Source organism: Trachurus trachurus, assembly GCF_905171665.1.
Source record: "Trachurus trachurus genome assembly, chromosome: 6".
Taxonomy (NCBI): domain Eukaryota; kingdom Metazoa; phylum Chordata; class Actinopteri; order Carangiformes; family Carangidae; genus Trachurus; species Trachurus trachurus.
The window spans coordinates 27,017,752-27,036,535 of NC_139897.1; the positions used below are offsets into that span (position 1 = coordinate 27,017,752).

General features: G+C 43.5%; 2 protein-coding genes across 2 annotated transcripts in view; both read left to right on the forward strand.

The window, feature by feature from the left end:
* Positions 1 to 6,332, forward strand: part of lrriq1 (leucine-rich repeats and IQ motif containing 1) — a gene marked incomplete at both ends in the record, with an annotated part of 39,684 nt that extends 33,352 nt beyond the window's left edge. Inside the window, 4 exons of the mRNA XM_083974371.1 lie at positions 692 to 800; positions 1,749 to 1,809; positions 2,417 to 2,537; positions 6,196 to 6,332. Coding sequence (XP_083830497.1) covers positions 692 to 800; positions 1,749 to 1,809; positions 2,417 to 2,537; positions 6,196 to 6,332 — 428 coding nt within the window. The remainder of the gene's footprint in view (positions 1 to 691; positions 801 to 1,748; positions 1,810 to 2,416; positions 2,538 to 6,195) is intronic.
* Positions 6,333 to 12,175: 5,843 nt separating this feature from the next.
* Positions 12,176 to 16,428, forward strand: alx1 (ALX homeobox 1; the record flags this gene model as incomplete). Its single annotated transcript, XM_083972904.1, has 4 exons — positions 12,176 to 12,365; positions 12,797 to 13,104; positions 13,390 to 13,518; positions 16,075 to 16,428. The coding sequence occupies 4 exons, from the start codon at positions 12,176 to 12,178 to the stop codon at positions 16,426 to 16,428; spliced, it is 981 nt and encodes a 326-aa protein (XP_083829030.1).
* Positions 16,429 to 18,784: the final 2,356 nt, after the last annotated feature.

Genomic DNA, 18,784 nt, shown 5'->3' on the forward strand with positions numbered 1-18,784 from the left:
AAAACTGTAAAGCTCCTCTCTCCCCTCTGCTTTTTTTTTTTTTTTTTTTTACAGCTTTGGCGAAAGCAAGTAAATGGCTTAAATAAATGCATCATTAGTTCCAGCATTGGGCTGTCAAAATGCATTATCAGTTTACACACCGTCCATAGCAGCACCACTGTCAGCGCAACGTAAATGTTTACTTTGAATTATGACCTTATTATGGGATTTCAGCATAACCCATAAATCAGCAGCCTTTCACATTTTTTTTTAACAAACTGCTGGATCGTTGCTTAGATTCAATTTTTACAAAAGAACCACAAGCCCCAACAATCGCCGGAGACGAAGAAGGAGAAAAAAAAGGCAGAAACTCTCCTGTTGCATCTTTCAGCAACTTTGAAATGTATTATACAAATGTCACACAATCCTTCAAACAAACCCGCCACCTTAAACCAAAACATAAGAGCTGTTTATTTGTCAGAAAGCTCGTACTTTGCTCGGCGTCTGTTCACACAACAGTATTGATTATCCCTCCTGTCACACAGCAACAGGCCACCTCCACCCCGCCGCTGACTGATTACCTGCCACGCTCGCTTTTCTCCCGCTACCATTGTCATCAAGAATTAAGCTGCTTTAACCGACAAGAGGGGGAAAAAAAACATAAAAAATAAATTGCCTGTGACGTTTATTTGATGTTTTCTGTCGAGTGCAGTGAGTGAGGCCGAGCTGGAGCTGGGAGCGGCGGGCCTCGGGCAGGACGAGGAGACGGAGCGTGTGACGCAGCAGAGAGGAGCTCAGCAGCCTGACAGGGAGGCAGAGAGGTGAGTACGACCTACTGTACAGAGAGGTGGGCTGTTCTCCTTAAACGATGCGTCACCGAATTACAGGAAAATATCTTATCTGAATTATTATTTATCTGACTTAGTCATCAGTCGTTTTATTTTTACTTTTATAAATGATCTTTTAACGATCTGCTCTCACTGTTGGCGTCATTTCGTAAAGATCCCCTTCAAAGACAAATGTATAAATCAAATATTTTGTGTTGTTTGTCTGATGGGATTTTTCCACAGAACTGTTCAGCGCCCACGTTAAATTTGTAAAAATTACATATCATCTTTCTCTTAATCCACAACATATGAATCTAGATTTATTTAATTTTTTTTTCATTTTTCCAAGTTTGACTACCAGACACCAGATCTCTCAGGTTGTTTAAACTCACTCCTTCGAGCCTTTTCAGACTATACCTGATGATATTTGTCACAAATCCAAGCTCGTATACGTGAGTCTTAAAAACCTCCATCTTTCTCCACAAACATCCAGATGATGTCATAATGAATAAAACTCATTTTTGAGTTTAATGCTGTTGAACTTTTTAATGGTTTTGGACAAGTTTCATCAAGTATTTATAATCATAAAATGCTTTTTTTTTTATTATTATTTTAAAACAATTCCTCCTGCTTGTTTCTATCAACTTTAACCAGCTGACAAATGAAAACGCAGTAAAATCAAATTACATGTTTGAAAGTAAAATTACCTGTAACCAGCGTGTACTGACTGAAACACAAACTGAGGCAACGAGCCTGCAGGCCTGCGCTGTACCCCCCGCCCTACCTTAACAAATAGACATTAAGATTATCACCCGTGGCATCTGTGTTTATTCTGCGATACGTCCGAGGTCGCTGCGTCCACTTGAAACCATTGGACTGATTTAGAAATAATAACACGGAGCGCTAACAGCCCGAACATGTTTCTTCTTTCTGCTCCTATAGCGAACGGTTCTTACCGGAGATCAGCTCAGACATCCTGAACGGGGGCAGAGTGCAGCTCGTGGTGAGTGAAAATGCAAACCCCCCCCTCCTCTAAACCCCCCCACCAATCTCCCCTGCACGTCATTCACTTCAACTGAATGACAATGAATCTTGATTTCAATCTTTTCTAGGGAGGGGAGAGGGAGAGGGGTGTAGTAGCAGTAGTTGCATGTATGTGAAGGTATGCAGTATTTACTTTTGCCAGTCAGAGCCATGTCCTGTGAAAGCCAGGGTGGGGAGGGGTTTTTTGGGTGTGTGTGTGTGTGTGTGTGGGGGGGGGGGGGGGTCTGAGGTTTAGCTCCACAGTGACACTTTCAATTGGATCAACCGGCTGCAATTTCTTCATTTCACTTCCAGAAATCCCAGTGTCACTTTGCAGCAGTTTGTCTGCAGCGGAGAATGATACTGATGCTGGCGAAGCCTTTGAAGTCAGAAAACCGCAGGTCGCTCGGCAGCAGTTTGAGTTATGATCACTGGCAAGCCGCGCCGGCCCTTCCTCCCCGTTCCTTAGATATGTTCAGAGCGCTGAGCCGCTGCTTGTTGAGTGTTTTTAAAAAAAAAAAACGCTGGACTTCTTGCGTGAGACGTGTCATGTTGGGCCTCATTTATGTGTGTGTGTGTGTGTGCAGGCTGACCCAGGGTACACAGAACGTCTACATCACGCCAGCGGATCGCGGGCCAACAGCAACTCAGCTGCCCTGCCCTGCAAAGAGAGAAATTATCCTCGCCGAAACTCTCCGGGTCATGCAAGTGAGTCCTGACAACTTCACAGCCGCTTTTTTTTTTTTTTTTTTTTTTCTTCCTCCCTCCCTCCCTCCCTCCCTCCCAGGATCAACATGTTACAGGGAACTTTAAACCAGAGTCTGAAAAGACCAACATGTACAGTATTTTCTTAAAAATGCTCTGAAAGTTCACGCAATTATTCCCTTAAACTAAATGACTTGTGTCACGCCCTCTGCTTTAACCTTTTTCTTACAACTACTGGTAATCCAGATGAAGGCTAACAGAGGCGTTTACGTCTTATTTAAAGGGGATTTATTGAACGTTGTGGGAAAATAGGCTTTAATTTCTTTCTTTCAAGATTCTTTTTATTGAGTTTTCCTTGGATGCCTTTCAACAGCGAATGTCAGGGCACAAGGGATTCACTTCAACACTTTGAAAAAAAAAAAAATAACATAAATAAATCTGTAAATATCAAAGTAAAAACAAAGCCAAGATCATACAGAATCACATCATACCAAAACAATGCAAGTTGGATAAAATAACCATATGAAAGAAATAGAAAAAAAAGAAAAATAAATAAAAGTAAAACAAACAAACCAAAAAAGACACAAATACAAACACACAGGAAGGGTCAACAAAGACAGGAGGGGAAGGACTGGGGGTGCACATACAATTTATCCTACATAAATGTGTAGCTCAGTGGATGGACACATGGACAAATGAAGAATTCTTTATTCGTTTTTGCAGAAAAACAGCACAAATTAAGTTGCAGATATTTTTGAGGTAAAGTGAAACACCCAATGTAACGAACAGCAGAAACAATGTGCACATTTTGCACATTTCAATCAGCCATTTGCTGATTAAGCAAAGAGGAGGACCTGAGCGGACCTGATCTCGAACCTGCAGAATCACACACACCAACACAACACGACACGACACACACAGAGAGAAGCTTGAGCACATACCTGCGTGCGTGTGCACATGCGTGTCGTACGTATATACGTTCAGTACATGCGCATACAGATGTTTCAGTGTTTGCACACTCGTCGAACCTGCGGGTGCACAAAGGCAGCCTGGGTAAAGGCAGCTGCTTATTCAGCCCAGACTGAGTCCAGCAGGAGGAGGGAGGGTAGGGGGAGGGAGGGAGGTGGGGGTGCCACAGGGTCGGGCCGGGGACAGAGTGCCGCGAATTTCTCTTCTGACAGGAAACGGGCAAGAGAGAGGAGGGAGAAAAAAAAAAAAAAAAAGTGAGTCCTTTCAGTGAAGAATGACTGGCCCTTCTGTCAGGAGGAGCGGGGCTCAGGAGTTTTGAGTGACAAAGATGCTACTGACAGGCTGACGGCAGATGATCACATTAAACAAGCCCAGGAATCCCAGTGAAGGAGAAGCCCTGTCCCCGGTAACGAAGCCTAATTGGATTCCGATGATGATTTTCAAAATGATTTCCACGAGGTGCAGCGGCAGCAGCAGCAGCAGCAGCAGCAGCGGCGATGTGGTCGTGCAAAGCAGGCAGACTGTTGTTCTGCTCCAGAGTTCAGCCGGACGGTGGTGGTGGTGGGTGGAGGTGGGGGGGGGTTTGGGAGAAAGCCTCTTTGTCTTCACTGATGAAAACACCACTTATCAAAATTGTGTAGGACAAATTGAAATATGAATGTATGTGTAAGAAGGCGACAGTGTTTCTCAAAAAGCCAATTAGATATTTCATAAACTTGGAAAGGACATCTAATGCCCCGTGTGTGTGTGTGTGAGTGTGTGTGTGTGTGTGTTGGTGCCACACCAGTTCATATGACAGGAAATGAATTGAATCAAGGAATCAGGAGAGTACGAGCGCCACAGCGCCTTTGATGCAGATGCTTTTTATGGTCAGCTTGCACGAGTCACGGCTCAAAAAAAAAAACACTTTATTTATCATAAAGCTGTGTATTCTTTGCCTCTGAAGTGACACACACACACATCAAAGTGAAGGGTTTAAAGTTAGAGGGTTCACTTCGTTTGCCATAGCAGTAAAGACTACATAAATACTCTATAACCTACTCTATAACCTGTTGCAACGCGATACTCAGCCGCTCGCTGGGTCGGTGCCATAAAATGCGTTTCCAGGCTCACAAAATATTTTCATTACGTGTGCAGAGGAAACCACTTAAGTTGCATATCTGCTCCCTCAATTTTCTTCTGTCGGAGCCGTTCGGGGCCGCGATGGGAGCAAAACCATTGGAAAAAAACAACAAAAACAATTTGTTTGGTCACAGCGGTTGGGTCAGACGTGTGGCCATTTTGTTTTATCTCCGTTTACGTTTAATAATAGCATGGCTGCAAATTAGCAACATGTGCTGCTACACGGTTTCTGTTTCCAGTTTAGAACAGATAATTGGACAAAAGTCTTTAATAAACCGAATTCAGCCACTAAAGCCGGACTGAAGATCCTGGAAACAAACGGTGAAAAGACTGCGGTGGTTTATCTTTAAACTGCATTACACAAAGTATGAAGGGTAGAGGGGAGGAGGGGAGGAGGGGCTGAGGAGCGAGGAGCGAGGAAAATCCAGAAAAACTTCCAGAGCTTCCCTTCGGTTTGCCTCGGCGAGTGGAGGGATATTCTATACAGTGTGCCAGCTGTGCAGATATTTGGAGCCGGGTCAGTACCTGCGCTGCGTCCCGGGCCCCCCCACCCCCGGCCCCCTCGCCCCCCCTCCAGAGCAGAGCCCTCCCTGCTGTTGGGCTCCCTGTGTGGGGTGGCTGAGGCTGAGGAGAGCGCGGGGCCGGGGTTTTCTACACGTGGAACGCATCATGCCCGGTGGAAGCGCCGCCTTTGTTCTGTGTGTTGGAAAAAGCTTTGTACTGATCCCCAGGTGAAAGTGGAAGAAGGGCCTCTGGCGCAGCACACACACACACACACACACACACACACACACACACTCACACACAAGCGAGTGAGCGCCTCGCCTCCGGGGAGACGGAGCACACACAAACACAACACGCTCACGCTCCAGCCTTCACCGCAGACACACACACACACACACAGCTTCAGACCACAGTAGTCAAACCTTAGCTCACTTATTAAAGCTTTTACTTCACCTCATCAGGTCTCCTTTAAAGGAGGAAACCCCCAGCATGCATTGCAGCTGTTTGTTTTTCAGCTTTTACTGTAGTTGCTCAACATTAAATGAATGTCAAACCTGTGTGGTAACAATAATGCCTTTAAACTTTGCGTTCTTGGGATTTCTCACTCAGTTTTTTTTTTTTTGCCCCGTTAGAAAAAGTATGAATTTCACGAATTCTCAGAAACTCCTCGGCGCCGTCTTTCCAGGAGGAAATCCACATTCTGACACACTGCTATTCTGACAAGTACAAGTTATGAAGCCCAGAAACCTGTTTGAAGAGACCAAGGGGAGTTTGTTTTGGTTATAAAAGAGTCTCATATTAATGTGGATGAATCTACGTTACCCACTTGTTAATGGGTCCATTTTTGATAAATATATCGTTTTGTCTTTATAGTTATTTTGATATTATTATTTAGCGGTCGACTCGCCCAGCATTTCCTAGTTTCCTGTTTTGGGAATAACGCCGCCGAATAGCCGCGGAGGCTCATGGGAAATGTAGTGTGAAAACCAAGTAAACCAAGAGCAAAAAAAAGTGTTGATAAGTGTTTAAAATACTGACGTTCTCCTCTTCCACTTTTGTCCCTTAGGAGCAGAAGAGCGTCCACCTCCTGATCGAGTCACGTCCGCTCCGTTGAACAAGGAGCGCATCTCCTTCCGAGACAACGTTGTCCGTCTGAGCGGCGGCTGGGGAGGGGGCAAGAAGAGGGACAGAGTGTACAAGTAAAACACAAACTCCTCTACAGTACAGCCACAACACAACACAGCACTTGTTTTCACTTTCACCTTTGTGACCCAGATGTTTCTCTGGTTGTATCTGCTCACAGTCGTCACATGATCTCCTGCAAAGTAGCACAAATTTGAAGCCTTACGACATTAAATGAATCTTTTTTAGGAGTTTATGTGTGATGGAGCTTTACTTTTATCTATAACACTGTTTTATCACCTGCACTGGACCCCCACCCCCCCCTGCAGCTGTTCTTTTTAAACTCAGGCTCAAAAACTCTCCTCAAAGATGAATTAAACCAATTGGACCTAAACCCAGCCCAAACATCCTCAGGCAGTTTTATTATGTTATGTTTCTGCTCAAGTATCAGCCAACCTGCACCGAGCCGCAAATGACACGCTTCATATGCAAATGACGGCAGGAAATCAGAACCAGGGCCCGTCGTCTTACCTGAACGCGCCGACCCTGTTGCTGTTGCTTCTGCTCTGCCTGCGAAGTAAATATAAGTTTGTAACCGTGGGGAAGAGATCTGCTTCTTCTCCACGTCTCCACTCCTCCTGCTGAATAAAGCGCTGAATCTCCCCGTTGTGTGTGTGGACACATGCAGCTCCTGCTCCGCCGAAAATTACTGCTTTTATGAGCCGAGCACAAACATTGGTGTTAGAATTAGAAAGGCTGTTTTTTTTTATTTCCAGTTGTGGATTTATAATGGCCTCGTGCTTCTCTCTGTGTGTGTGTGTGTGTGTGTGTGTGTGTGTGTGTGTTTGAATTTTGAGAACTTAAGGCGTCCGCTCACAAACAGTGCCCTGCACCGGCGGCGGTGAACCTCAGGCTCGGAGGTTCCTCTCTCTGGTCCGCTGCCTGGAAATGATAACTTAACCAATGTCAAAACAAATAGTGGGAGCTGCAGAGTGGCTCCCTGGCAGGAAATGCACGTCTCCGTATTTATTTTTTCGTCTATCTTTCACTTACACATGTCTGGGGGGCGTGTTTTGACTGTACGCGAGATGATGTAGGGAGCGAGAGGAGGAGAAGGGAGGAGAGAGGGGGGGTTTATGTCCTGGAGAGAGGGGGCATGCCAGAGATGTGGTGGTCCTGCCCACTATGGGGGCTTGTTGTGAAACCCAAGAGCCCTGTGCTGCTTCAGCGGGGGACTGATTCGTCAAAACCCCCCTGGAGGGGACACCAAGGGGGTGTTTTTTTTGTTTTTTTTTTAATGCTTTTTTTCTTTCATCAAACTGCCCCTTTTATACAGCTGGAAAATTCAGATCTTTATTGCACATACAGGTGACATAAAACTGCTGCGTGTGCATGTCGACTCAGACTTTCTCCTCCTCCTCCTCTGCAGCCGCTGCTTCTTAAATTATATTGTTAAAAGAAGCCGTCGTCCACCATGCAGCCTCCAGTGAAGAGATCTGTTTACTTTTTGAGTTATGGGTAAATTATATGTAACCTAAGACATCCAAAATCCATTGCCTGGTGAAATGAGCGCTCCACCACACATTTAGATAAGACGAAGAAGAATGTCCCCTCTAAGCCCCAGACCGAGCTGCCAGCCCCCGACCTCAAGTCGGTGAAACGCTGTCAGACAGAGTCTGGGCAGAGAGAGGCTTCAGGAGCTGCTGCACACACATTAAAGGAGCAGAGTGGCCTGTTTGTGAGTTTTTTTTTACAAAGACTCTGCATTTTTGGCTGATTTTACTTTTCTTAATCTCATATGTAAATGAATAGAGAGATGATCCCAGCTCCAAAACTCAACTAGAATAATCAGCTGTGATGTAAAGTATGAAATTACTCGCAGTAAATGAATTGAAACCACTGGCATGTTGCTTTAAGGGTGCAGAGGTTTCTCTCATAGTCACAAACCACACTGATAACACAACTCTGAGCCAGATGTAAGACACAGCAGCAAACCAGCTACAAGAAGCTGATTTCAAGCTGTTATATTCATCACTGAGGTGAACAGCAAATCATAAAAAGACACTTCTTTTGAATAGTTGATTTAATTTTTTAGAGATAATGACTTAACTCATAATTAAAATAATTTAAAACCCCCTTAAAGACAAATGACAGACGAGTTGGAGATGGTCTCCTCTTAGTTTGTCCCTGCCCCTCCGACACAATTATCCAGCTCCTCCAGGCCAAAGCAAAGAGCAGAGAAGTGGATATTAAACTGAGAGGAATGTGCAAACTCTCCTGGAAACGTGAAGCCAACGGTACTGTATAAAGAAATTGGGGGGGAATAAACTCACACGAGCAGAAACTGCTCTGCACCGGACTCTGGTAAAAGTCAAAGCTAATTTATTCCCCCGGCGACCAGCGCTGGCCCATAACAACACGGCCTCGGTGAAAACAGGTCAGAGTCACGTTTTGAACCAAACCAGAGGGGCAGGGGGGGGGGGCGAACAACACAGATTAAGATTATTAACACATCTGTAAACTGATATTCATAGAAAACACATTCACTTATATTTATTTACAATATGTTTGTTATTTATGACAATAAACGTGCACTCATACGTATTTTATACATGTGATAAAATGTATGGAATTTATATTTACAGTATATTATGTAGCTAAATGTTAATGCACACCCTCCTTGATATCATTTTTTTTTTAATTTATTGATAATCCTGTTTTGATGATGCAATTGTGTAACAGATTTTGTGCTGTCACCATTGTTTCCCTTTAACAACTTGATTCAATAATATAAATAAGTAAATGTGACCCTGCGCTGTCATAGGAGCTTTGTATGTTTACAGTATGCCTCATTTGATATAAATGTTGTTTTATATTATAAATGAAAAATATCAAACCAAAACCGACCTGTCGTAGAATTGTTTTTTTAGCTGTAAAACTGATTTTAAATGCAAAATATGCAAATAACATAACAAAATGTGGATACTCTGCTCATATTATCGCTGAAAATCACTTTTTATCTGATAAATGTGAAAAATATCTGGGCCCTCAGTCTTATTGTGTTTTTCCATTAACATTTGCTTGAAGTCTTGTATTATTATTATTATTATTATTATTATGATCCCAGCATCTGGACGCAGCCTGGCTGGATCTGATCTGGTTTCAGTCGCTCGCAGGTGACCGTGGGTAACGTGCGAACATGAACCCAAGAGCAGGCGTCCGTCAGCGCTCAGGAATGCCCCAAAACAACAAAACAAAAACAACAAGGCACAAACAAACAAAATGAAAACAAACTTTAAAAGCACGAATGCACCACTGCCGCTGCTGCTTCAGTTCAGAAACGTCCTGCAGATTCAAACGGCATTCGAGAGCTTTTTTGGAGAAAAAAAATGAAAAATAAGGGGCTGGGGGTTGTTTTTGTGTTTGGTGGCCAAAGTCTGAAGACATTTTTGGATAGATTGAATTACAGCTGAGGGTGCACGATGGCTTCAGGCTTCAGGCTTCGTCATGATGTCATGCTTCTTTCTGTCTTCTGAAGTGGCACGTTTTGGCCTCGCAGTCGCAGGCCTCGGCTCTGACTGCGTTGGACCACGTTCACTCACATTAAGCCTGAAATGAACCATAATTAGTTGACTTCAATCATATTTTGGACACGATATTCAAGTATAATGTTCTATAACAAACTTGACTGTGCATGTTTTTACATTAAAAGTGAAGCTGCAGGTCTGTCCGGGTGGCTCACATGACATATTGGGCTGCAGCACTTAGAGAATTAGTCAGAGTGATGGGCCTGGAGGTGACCAGCAGCCCCAGCAACCACCGTCTTATTGTGGCAGGAATTTCCAGCCCAACCACAGTGAACTTTTCACATTTTCTCCTCAGCGTGAGTCGGTGTGCGAGGTCATCTTAGAAGTCCAATAAGACAGACACCCTCCACCTCCCCTGCTACTTAAGAGCACCTCTATTTATTTTTATTTTTTCTCTGGTGGCGCTGTGCAGCCGCAGGTAACTGCCACTGACCCCAGAGCGAACCAAAGCTATGCATGGTGTGCATGGCAGGTGGTGTGGAGGTGTGGAGGGAGGGAGGGAGGGAGGGAGGAGGAGAGGGGGGAGGGAGGGTGGAGGGGCTTTGGTTATAGTGGTAACATAATTCCTCCTCCAATAAGAAGAAATAGAAGAAGCATACTTCCTGTCCTTCATGCTGTTGAGTCCAGTGTGTGTGTGTGTGTGTGTGTGTGTGTGTGTGTGTGTGTGTGCTGAGCTGCTGCTGGCTTCAATGAAACTCCACTTTCTGCACCAGGACCAGGATGTTTGGTCTTAAAATGAAGCATAAAAACGTCAATATTCTTTTTATATATATATATATTTTTTTTTAAACAGGACTTTTAAATGTGAAATATTAATCCTAATGTGATTTTTATTTATACTAAAATTTAGCAAAGGAGTTCAGAGACACACACTGACCGCAGAGGCCGGTGTAGTGAAGGCCTGTTCCTGCAGCAGAGAAGAAATTCACTAAGAACTCTTCATGTTTTATTCTCTAAAAGAAAAAAACTAAACAAAACAAAACAACTAGTTTATGATTTTTGCAATTTTCTGACCATAAACCTTATTTTCATAGATCACAGGATTATAATCTGTGGATCACGGCAAAAAAGTGTGTAAAAGCGCAACAGGAAGTGAAGTTTTTTTTTTTTAATTATTATTATTCCGTGCAACCGAACTGAGACATGATGAGACGTTCAGGACAAAACAGGACAGTGGCGACAAATAAATCCGCATGTGAAGCAATGAAACAGAATGAAATGTTTATTATAGGACTTCTCTTTAATTAATTAAACCCCAGATTTTAGATTTACTCCTTGAAAGATGCGTGCACGTGCCAATAACGACTGAATTATATAATTCAGGATTCACGCTATTTGAAAAAAAAAAAAATTAAAGACAAATCAAAATCCAATTCGAAATTTTATTTTCTAGTGTTATATAGTATATATATAAAACGCGTGGAGCAGACATCTGTCTTTCTGTGAGGCGGCCGTTTTATTAAAGTTTAAAAAAAAACGGGGGAAATTTTCCCATTGGAATAAAATGTTTTGTTTTGTTTTGTTTTTTCTGGGGGAAAAAAATAGATTTAAAGAGAGACAAAACGCTTTTATAGATTTAAGATAAAGGTTTAACAAATGATGTCATGGATTGAAAAATAAATAAATAAATTAAGTTATGAATCAGTTTCCCTAATAGGCTATAAAGGTCATAGAATAAAATAAACTATAAAAACTAAAATAAAGTGAGTAGATATTTATTTTCCACTTGTATCTGTGTGTTTCAGAGCCTCGTGCTCTTCGCTCCACTCAGCTTCTCCTGCAGCAGCAGCAGCAGCAGCAGCAGCTCACATCACATCACATCACATCACACTCTGCTTCCATCCCATTCGCAGTCACAACTTGTGTCAGCGCAGATAAATAAAAAGTCTAAACAGGTTGTAAATGACAGTCACTACTTCTGATTGTTTCCTCTCAGTTTCACTTCTTCAGTCTGCTGCTCCGTTTGGCTTCTCCGGCGCGGGGGAGGAGCTGGTGATGTTTCATATTCAGAGGAGGGAGGAGAGGAGAGGAGGAGAGGAGAGGAGGGGGTGTAGAGAGAGAGATGAGGGGGACTCCTCCAGGATCTCGTTCTCTTTGGGGCTATAAAAACGTTGTGCCTTCAAGACAGAGCAAATTAACTCCATTGGCAAAATAGTTGCGCATGCAGCGACGCGTCTTTTTTTTTTTTTTTTTTTCTTCCACCGATCGGTGCGCGCTCGACGATTAGCGAGTGGTTTGTGTCTTTAATGGTGACATTTCTGGTGAAAAGCGGAGCGGGATCTGGGTAAAGAAGAAGGAAGAAAAAGAAAAGGAAGAAGAGGATAAGGAAGAAGAAGGATGGAGTACATGGAGGATAAGTTTGCGTTGAAAAGTCAAGCGATGAAGGCCAGCGAGTACTACATGGACCAGGTCATGGAGAGTCTGGACAGCACCGCGCAGTACTTCACCAAGTCCTCCCCGAAGTGCGTGCAGGCCTTCGGGCTCCAGAGCGCCGAGCATCGCTCCTCGCCCTGCGGAGACCAGAACGGTGCGTAAAACAACTTCACACACGGAGACGGAGGAGAAAGAGGAAAAACTACATTTAATGAACTTTATCATCCACTCTGTTAATTCTCTCGCTTTTTTTTTTTTTTTTTTTTTTTTTTTACTTTGTCCAAAACTTTTCCTGCGCTTCTTTTCTTTTCTGTGTTGTTCAATTATTCTCATTACAAGCGATTTCTTTATAATTATTTTATGCTTTAACCATTTTCTATACATTTAAAATATTAGTTTTTGTTTCCATTTTTAGTTCAACCTGAAATATGTAGTTAATTTATATTATTTATAGGCAGCAGCAGCTTTACAGTGGAGCCAAATGATGTATTATTATTATTAGTGGGCTAATAGATAAATTACAGTATAACAATATTTATAAGTGCAATATATAAAGTATAAAATGTAATATTATTTGTCCCGCAGCCAGTTACGTTGTGTCCAAACCGGACGAGGACACGCTGCACTCGGACCTGGGCAGGTCGATGGACAGCTGCTGCACGCTGCGGGCCTCGCCGGTCACCGCGGGGCCGCCGGACAAGACGGAGCTGGACGACATGGGGGACAAGTGCGACAGCAACGTGTCCAGCAGCAAGAAGAGGAGACACCGGACCACGTTCACCAGCGCGCAGCTGGAGGAGCTGGAGAAAGTGTTTCAGAAAACTCACTATCCAGATGTGTATGTGAGGGAACAGCTGGCCATGAGGACGGAGTTAACAGAGGCCAGAGTGCAGGTACAATTTATCACCGGACCGGACTCTTATTGTTCTTTACGTTTCACTCCCCGGAGATGAAAAATAAAAGAGAAGCGATCAAACATAAATATGGAGCAAAAACAAAAATCACGCCAAAAGCAGTTTTATTAATATAAATCTTAATTTAACTCGTTGGTTTCCCCCATTTTTTGTTTTTACGCACACGCCTTATACAGTATGATATGCAATGGAAACGTCACATCATTTTAAATTATTTATTTCTCATTGATTTAATTTAATGTCCCATTGTTTCCCTGTATCCAGGTGTGGTTTCAGAACAGGAGAGCCAAGTGGAGGAAGCGGGAGCGCTACGGGCAGATCCAACAGGCCAAGACTCACTTCGCAGCCACCTACGACCTGTCAGTGTTACCGAGGACCGACAGCTACACGCAGGCGAGTTCAACACTGACACGTTTCCAAGAGTCGCGCTTTGAACATCTGCGGGGAATTTATAAGCTGTTTTGTTGTCAGAGACGTGCGGCGCGTAAAATGGATGCGTAATGCGTAATCCCCCTCCTCTTCCTGGGTCTTATTCATTTGCAACAAATCGCTGCACAATTAATCACCCATTATGAAAGCCGCATCTTCACAGAGACGAGATGAGCCCCGGACTCTGATTAGAGAGGGAGAGAGGCTGCACGCTGGTGTCATGATGGCTGAAACGAATGGCCGCCCCCCGCAAAAAAAAGAAATATCAGATTTCACGTTTGGCTGCACATTTATCTTGCAGTTTGGACAAAGGTCAGGTACAAGATGAGGTGAGAGGAGATGCAGAGTGTCAGTTTGTCCTCTGGGTAGGTGTTCCCTATCAGACACTGAGATTAGGCCTCCATGTGTGTGTTTTTGTTTTTTACATAGATGGGAATAAGCAGCAGCAGCAACAAAAGCAGCAGAGTGAGTGAGCTTCATATTTTAAAGTTTAAAGAAAGCAGCTTTGTTGAAAACAGTCAAAGAGGCAGAAAAAAAACAAAAAAAAAGCAGAGCAGAGCAGAGAAGCTGGAGTCACAGCTCTGCTATGCCCTGGCCCAACACCAGGTCAGAAATCTGTTGGACTGTCTCTTATTTTCCTCACACATGTTTCTGATAGATAGCCCTGGATACCCATGCCCTTTTCTTCCAGCTGATCCAGATTACTGTCATTAAATGGACCGCCCTACAAGTAACTGTGTTGGCAGCGGCTGTTTTTGTCTCCCTAAACACAAGTGGACATGGATTGCATTCTTTTGGCTTTAAAAAAAAAAAAAAGAGTTTGGTTTTCCTTTTGTTAACTCTGAGTTTCTTTTATTTTTTGGTTTTTTGGCCCCGTTATTGCTTCTCTGTGGGGCAAAAAAAAACAAAAAACAAAACAGAGAGAGAGATTTGAAGTCGTGCTGCTTATGGATGGCACATGTTGTCAGGAAGGCACGCTTTAGGAAACGTTGGATTGGCCAAGCCGACTCTCATGCTACAACCACATTTTTCTGCTACAAAGGAAGTTTATCTAACTGTCAGAGTGGACGCAAAAAAAAAAAAAACCTCCACAACTGGCTCATGGTGTTTGTCCAAATCTTCTGTAAGCTATACTTTGGCCAAAAAGGTGTTGTCCTTATGCTCCAACACCCCCCTGCTCCCCTCCTTTTTTTTCTTTTCTTTCTCCTTGAATTTCCTCTCAACACACCACAGGTTGGTGTTTTTGTCTTTATTATAATGAAGGAAGCTGCAGCTGCACGTTTCTTCTCACTCATGTCTGAGTTTGATCGATTTGAAATCTTTGGCGACTGCGCGGCCTCAGAGTGAATGAAGTCATTTGAACGTGATGGAGCTGTCAGAGCTGTAACATCGTCCCAACGTCTCTCTCTCTCTCTCTCTCTCTCTGCTGCCTTAAAGAATCGGTCATGTGCTGTTTTTCCTGTGTGTCGACCAGATGGGTTTGTTCCTCCGGACTCACTGTCCTGTCTGCTCTCTGCAGCCGCCACACAACCCCACTGATCACCACCGTCTTATTCAACCTATTCAATTAGGAACTTTTAAAAAAACTGTTTCAACACACAAAAGGGTGAAAAGTGTGTAAAACAGTTGTAAAAACTCATTCAAATCCTTTTGTTTTCATTTATCCAAGTTTTGAGTTTTTAGCCTCCACCTCAGAGCAATGATTATGTATGAAAATTGATTTATGATCATTAAAAATTCAACGGTGACATGAAAATCATCCACATGCACCATCATGAACAGACACATACTTTATGGACAAAGTGACACTTCAGAAATCTGAATAATCTGGGTAAATAAAACCCAAAACTTCCTGAAAACCCCAGAAAATAGTGTTTTTTATAAATAGTAATAATGTGCATTCTTCTCCTTTTCCATTAAACCATCCATTTGATTATTCTAATAGATAAATAGCGTGTGTCTTTCAGTAACCAGAGCAGTGTTGTTGTTTTGTTTTTTTTCCTCTTTAAAGATAAGTAGATATGTTTTATTTATTCTTCTCCTCTGTAGCTTCCTCACAGTGCGCTGCTCAGAACCACATGTACAGGAGATAAAAGAGATTCAGCTCAGAAACGTATGTTTCTTATTTTCAGTGCAGTCAAACATTTCTATAAACAACTTTTTCTTTTTTCTTTTCTTTTTTTTTTTTTTACTGCATGACAAAATAATCTGAACTCAACAGGTTTCAGAGCTTTAAGCTGTATGTCATGATCTTCATCACTTTATTTATCCATCCCATACATCTACTGTACCTTCACATGCTGCTTCTTAAAAAACAAGATTGATTTAATATAGTGTTGTGCACCTTTATTAAATCTCTGCGTTATATCGAGTGCTCCAGTTGTTTCTTTTGGGTTTAGTCCTCGTTGAAGTGACCCAATTGCACCTTTCTATTGATTTAATATAGTTGTGTCTTTGTGTGTTGATCTAAATTGATGTGTGTTCCTCTGGATGCTGATGCTTCTCTGTCTCTACCAACAGATCCCCAACAACCTGTGGCCCAGTCCGGCGTCGGGCGGCTCCGTGGTGTCGTCCTGCATGCTGCCCCGAGGCTCGCCGCCCTGCGTCACCTCCTACTCGCACTCCCCGCGCTCGGCGGCCGGCGGCGGGGCCGGGGCCGACGGCCACGGCTACGTGGGCTTCCCCAACCAGCAGAACCAGTTCGGCCACGTCTCCCTCAACAACTTCTTCAGCGCGGACTCTCTGCTGGCGCCGGCCGCCAACGGCCACCACGCCTTCGAGACCAAGCCCGAGTTCGAGAGGCGCTCGTCCAGCATCGCCGTGCTGCGCATGAAGGCCAAGGAGCACGCCGCCAACATCTCCTGGGCCATGTGATCGGGAGCTGCTGCTGCGTGTCTGGACAGTCTGGATGATGGATGCAGGAGGAGGAAGTCGCTCACAGTGTGTAAACTGTAAAACATCTACAGACTTAGATGTCACTTATTTGTCGTTGTTGGCTAATGTCACAGTCGTGCTGCCCTGCTACTCAGACCTGCATCATGTATAACTCGTAACCAAAGTCTCCGTCCTCAAGAGCAGAAGTGGGGGAATGTGTGTCGGGGGGTTTTGTTGATTCTCTGCATCTCCTAAAGTCAATAAGCTCAAGTTAATAACAAAAAAAAAAAGACGTCAAATGGCCGTAATGTCGTGTTACAGACAGATCAGCTGTGTTTGTGGTCTGTGGAGCGGCACAGCTGAAGCAATACGGTCATATCGTCCACACACACACACACACACACACACACAGACACACACACAGACACACACAGACTGTCGTCCTCTCTGGTGGGACCGGACCAGGTGGATGGACGACCCCTGGTGACCTGCGGAGGTGAACCAGCTTCCTGTGTCGTTGTCCTCAGTGCTTCGTCTTCACCGACACAGACACAAACTCCTCGAGCCCCACCGAGGGTAAATATGGATCCTGAGTGGAGGGGGAGTGGTGGTGGTGGTGGTGGTGGTGGTGGGGGTCCCGAACCACTACCACATTTTCTAAGCACTGTGAAAAAAAAGAAAAAAGAAAAAGAAGAAGCTTTCTTTACCTTCGCCTCTCGTCTTCCTCCCTCGTTCCAGCTCAGGACTGAGGACGAGCGGCGGCGCCGGGACAAAAACTCTGACTTGACTTTGACTTTGACGTAACTAACGTGTCTGTGCTTTGCAGCAAAGCTCTGTAATCTCTGTCGCCGGCCTCTGGATCGTGTATCACAGGTACACGACGCAGGCAGAGGAGGCAGATTTTTAATTTTTTTTTTTTTTTTTTTTAATATTTGTGTTTGTGTTATAAATATATAATAAATGAGAGTCACTTGATTCCAGTAATGACTGAGCTTTTCTTAAAAATTAAAGAGTAAAACCTGCTGAGATTCAATTTCTTTATCGTCAGTAGTTCCCACATAACGATTCTTTATTCCTCTGTTCTCTGTTGTTTCCCCAAAAACACTTTTTTTATCGATAATGATTAGTTTTTCTTTCCCATGTTTTGCTGCTGCACCAAATGTGTATAAATCCGTCGCTGTCTCTCCGTCCCGTTACCGTGAACATGATACCGCGGTGACGTCATGTGGGGGAATTTTCTGTGGCGCAAAAATATTCACTTGGACTCGAGGATGAACTGATGAGAATTTGATGGGCGCAGAGGTCAAAGGTCAAGGTAGCCGTGACCTCACATCCATCTTCTCCCACAAGACTTTATCATTCACTTGTAATGGAGAAGGAACTGGTTAGACTTTGACCATCAGAGGTCAAAGGTCAAAGTCACTGCAATGTTTTTTTTTTGCTAATTATGGCACAATTTCAACACAAACCCCTAAAAAGTAAAAAAAAAAAAAGAAAGAAGATGAAACAATGATATTTTATACCTCCAAAAAGTCAAAGGTTAGCGTCACTGTGACATCATAATGTTCTGCAAAAACACTTGATACGTTTTTATTGTGTTCCCCCAAAGTCTGACGGTGGTGAGGCTGCAATCCAGGTAAATAATGATGTTTGTTAAATATTAGAAGTTAATGGGGGAAGATACTGAAGGCAGATCAATTAACTATTGGTGTATTATAATAGTATGTTTTAAGACAAGCAAAATCATACATTTCCTGCAGTGAACAGATCCCACGAAGAAACCAAAACCAACTTTGTTTGTTCGTCTCTCAAACCCAAAACCTACTGGTTCCTCCTACTGAAGACAAAAAACGAATTTAATTTCATATACATGCATAATAAAAGCCTCAGTGTCGTCCACAAACAGCTGTGGCCTTCACGCAAACAGAAGTAAACGACACATTTACTCTGTTTGGGACTATTTTCAGCTGTGGATAAAGAGACACTTGCAGCTCTGGTGAGAATTTCTATCACCACGTAGTACAGTACGTACATGTTTCAGGTTCAAATATAATGAAGCTCATGATGTAAATTCGGTCCAAAATCCAGGGCCTGACCTCCTCAGACCTGCAGACACTCATGTCGTCTCATTACAACACCGTTAATCTCCCCACTCATCAATAGTAGCCGTTTCCATGTGGCCTCTGAAACACACAGCCCTCGTTCTTTAATCTACGACTCCGTTGTCTAATTGGGAGCATACCTCCCCCCTCTCCCTCCTCCCCCACACCTCCCCCCCACTGATGTCATCCTTTTGTTTTGCTCTGAGATCACAGTCACGGCCCGTGGATAGCATCTTAGGGAAACCCTGTCCATA